Here is a 3,382-nt window from a genome sequence, read left to right as displayed (position 1 = left end):
TCACGTGCATCGAGGGAGAAGAATAGAGGAGGTGTGTGGATGGAAGAGGACGTATCAAGTTAAAAGGGTGGAAGGGACTGATCAAGAAAATTAGGCAAATTCGACCACAGTCGCCAATATCAGTAAGCATCAAGTCAATGCTGTGGGAAAGCACTCTCCGGTGACACAGCTAATAGCAGATCGGTATACATGGTGGTGATTGTGTAGTTGTGGAGGCGTGTAGAAGGAGCAAAATCAGCGGCGAGTGACGCGTTGGTGGAGCTGTAGTCGCCTTCGCTGCACGCCATTGCTCCCATTTCCAGCTACGTTAACTCTCAAATCAGAGGCAGCCTTTCAATTGTCACGTCTCGCCTACACACTGAAGTCTTACTCATGGACCAATTTTCTTGACCAGTGTCTTATCCATCCTTTTTACTTCACTTTCTCTCTACCCTTGCTCAGACAGTTGCTGACTGCCGCACAGCACCTGCTCTCAGCTCTTTACCCATGGCTCTTTTATATTTCTTTCCCACATTCTTGTGTTTGTATATCAGCCCATGTTAGTCGTGGCCCCTGGCACACATGCAAGTGAATAAATGCCTTAATATATATGTACATAAATGCATCCTTTTTTTCGAGAGTTTGTTTAGGACTGTCAAAGTAGAAGTGGCTCGAAATTCATCCATAGGTAGTGGGTGGATGTTGATTCCTCGAAAATTGGGCTAACCGATATTGTCTCATATCTTGCTGAAGGGAGGGGGTTCTATGGCAACGTGAATTAAGTAGTCTCTTCGGGATCTATAAGGTGTTATCGGTTGCCAGATGACAGAGTCTATCGGTGGTAGAGGACACGTTGCAGGCCTTTTGTGAGTGGAGGCAGGTATACTATTACCTCAGTGTTGGTGCAGCTATAGCGATTGTCCCCACTTAAAGGGTTGAAATGTGTTATTTCCTCTTGCAGCATCAACATCACCGACGGTGGTTTACTCATTGCCCAAGGTGCTGCAGCCCAATTTGGGTTTCAAGAGCAAGTGTTGGCGATGTGGACGTTGTCAGTGGTAAGTAGTGCCAATGTGAAAGTCCATTTAGTATATGTTAGAATTGATCACACTCCCTCAGTAGTCATAATAACTGAGGAATCCTAATAAATTAAACCCCACTTTCAATCCTTAAGCCCTCAGTCAATAGCTTCCCAACAGTGATTGGCAGATAGGTGGAAGAATAGACGGAATTACTTTGGTGTGTTGAAGACTGCTTGGGTATTTACGTCATATTAAGGCAGTTTAAATCAGCCCTGCCTGGTGCGAAATCAGATACTACTCACAAATTGGGCAGTATTTGTTCTTTCTTATGCTATTTTATTCATTTTATTGGGTTTCTATGATTTCCACAGAATGTTTGGGTGCATCAACCTGTAAGCTGATTCAAGGGAATGGCAATGTACAAGGGCAAATTTAATACAGGAGGAGGATGATTTGTTGTGCGGGTAAGGACTGGCCTTACAGATGCATTACATGGTGTTAGGTCGGGAAGAGCAATTTCAGATAAACCAAGCGAAATCATTATTTGCACTTTTTTCCTAATCCTTAAACTGTATTGTTTGAGTTTGGGCATTCAACCGGATATGTTACTTGGACTTGTGTTGAGAATATGAGGTACATGTGAGCGGGTTCGAGTCAAGGAGTCAAGTCATTGTGTCCATTTTGCAACAAATCACGTTGTCACCTAAATGGATTGAAAAATAAATAGATAAACACGTGACAAGGTGAAATGGTCTATAAAAAGAGGGTTGGATAGATAGGTATCACGTTAAATCTATCACAAGTGGATATTTGTCAATGATTAATTATCACTTCGTTTTTCTAACTCTAATTTCAAGAGGCGAAAATTGTAAAAAGTCAAGAAAACAATGAATTAGCAATCAACAGGGGATACATATGTATTTAATCCTAGCACAATATTGCTGTATTATTATTATTGTGTTAGGCTTCATTGCAGTATACTGCATTATTATTTTTTGTGTACGTTTTCAGTAAATACTATTAAAAACTAAAAAGCAACTTTGTTAAATATTGGCTTTGGTGTTTTCTTCATGGTCGAGTTAGACCTTACTTACTACGGCGCACTAAACGGAATTGTATCTTGATTGTTGTTTATGAGCGTGTGCTGCATAACAAAGTGATTTATTATCAAACTCTTGGTGTGTTGATGTCTGGTGATCAAGAAGGTTCAATTTTGTTATTCACTACTTCTACCTCACCTCGGGAGTCCACATATAAGGGATGTAGTGCCTCAGAGATTTGAAACTCGTGTTCTGCACCTGACGAATATGTCTCTGTTAAGCGTCGGGAATAAATAAGTGTAGCCAATCGCTTTGACTCTGCAATATTTGTAATCCACTTGTCCCTGTCAAAAGTCGAAGTTATTGGCAACCAAGTGTGTCGAAGGGGTCTGTTCTTACTTGCAGTCTTCGCTACTTGGACTTGACATAGAAGAGAATCGCATGACTTCCAAAGAACCTTCTAAAAGAAGAGAATCTGGAACGTCCCTTATAACAGGTAATTGCTGTTGCGTTGTGCCAAACAATATTCATGCGTAGATATGATTTTGGCTGACCAAAGCTGCGTAATGGACCTTGTTAGTAAATAGGCATTCAAATACGAATGCTTGATATGGGATTAATGTATCCGTTTTTTCTCACAGATCGCACGTGGAGCACCTTGGTGGGCTGCTCTAGCGTCTTGGAGCAAGAAGCTGCGGTATGTGTCCAATAATCTACAACCTAATTCTCATTAAATTCCAAGGCTTAGCTTCCTCTATTAGGGGCATTCTGCAATTAGTCGTCTTAGATGCCCTCGTCACCGTTTAGGACCTAGCTAAGTCAGCGTCGACTTCCGTGAGGAATCTTTTTTCCTTCGTAACATTGCCTGTGTTCTATTTCTACTGTTAGGAAAGTGCTCGTAAACATTCGATCCAGTTCGTAGTGGTTTCAAAATGACACTATTACTGTCCAGTGCTTTATTTTAGGCCTCTATACACGAGTGCCACTTTGTTCCCGTATACTCTGCTTTTTGCTGCCTATTCACTGTGGTTTGCCCATGTTCACTTTTCGTCTGGCATAACAGTGCGGGGGTTTTTGCATACAATATAACTCAAATGCGTTATTGAAGGGGGAAGCTCAGTTTTCAGCTATCATTAAAGCCAATTCACTCGTCATTATGCAGTTGTACTTGCAACTCACTGACGGCCGGTCAAATGCAAGCACTGTGGAAGAGAACTCACTGACCAGCATCTAGCACCCAACGAAAAATCACACTTTTGAGCAAAAATATCTTCTATTTCTATATTCTCTGACGTAAACTTAATAATTTGGATACCCAAAATGTGAAAATGCACAAGCCTT

At 41.3% G+C, this 3,382-nt stretch overlaps 1 protein-coding gene across 1 annotated transcript in view; it reads left to right on the top strand. All coding sequences in view use genetic code 11, as the record gives it.

The window, feature by feature from the left end:
• Nucleotides 1–3,382, top strand: part of EGR_10822 (hypothetical protein) — a gene marked incomplete at both ends in the record, with an annotated part of 5,793 nt that overhangs the window by 1,304 nt on the left and 1,107 nt on the right. The window contains 2 exons of the mRNA XM_024500071.1: nucleotides 941–1,037; nucleotides 2,683–2,738. Coding sequence (XP_024345517.1) covers nucleotides 941–1,037; nucleotides 2,683–2,738 — 153 coding nt within the window. The remainder of the gene's footprint in view (nucleotides 1–940; nucleotides 1,038–2,682; nucleotides 2,739–3,382) is intronic.

The sequence above is a fragment of the Echinococcus granulosus genome, assembly GCF_000524195.1.
Source record: "Echinococcus granulosus chromosome Unknown EG_S00276, whole genome shotgun sequence".
Classification (NCBI taxonomy): domain Eukaryota; kingdom Metazoa; phylum Platyhelminthes; class Cestoda; order Cyclophyllidea; family Taeniidae; genus Echinococcus; species Echinococcus granulosus.
The sequence above is the reverse complement of the archived record's forward strand: the minus strand, read 5'-3'. Positions and strand labels throughout refer to the sequence as shown.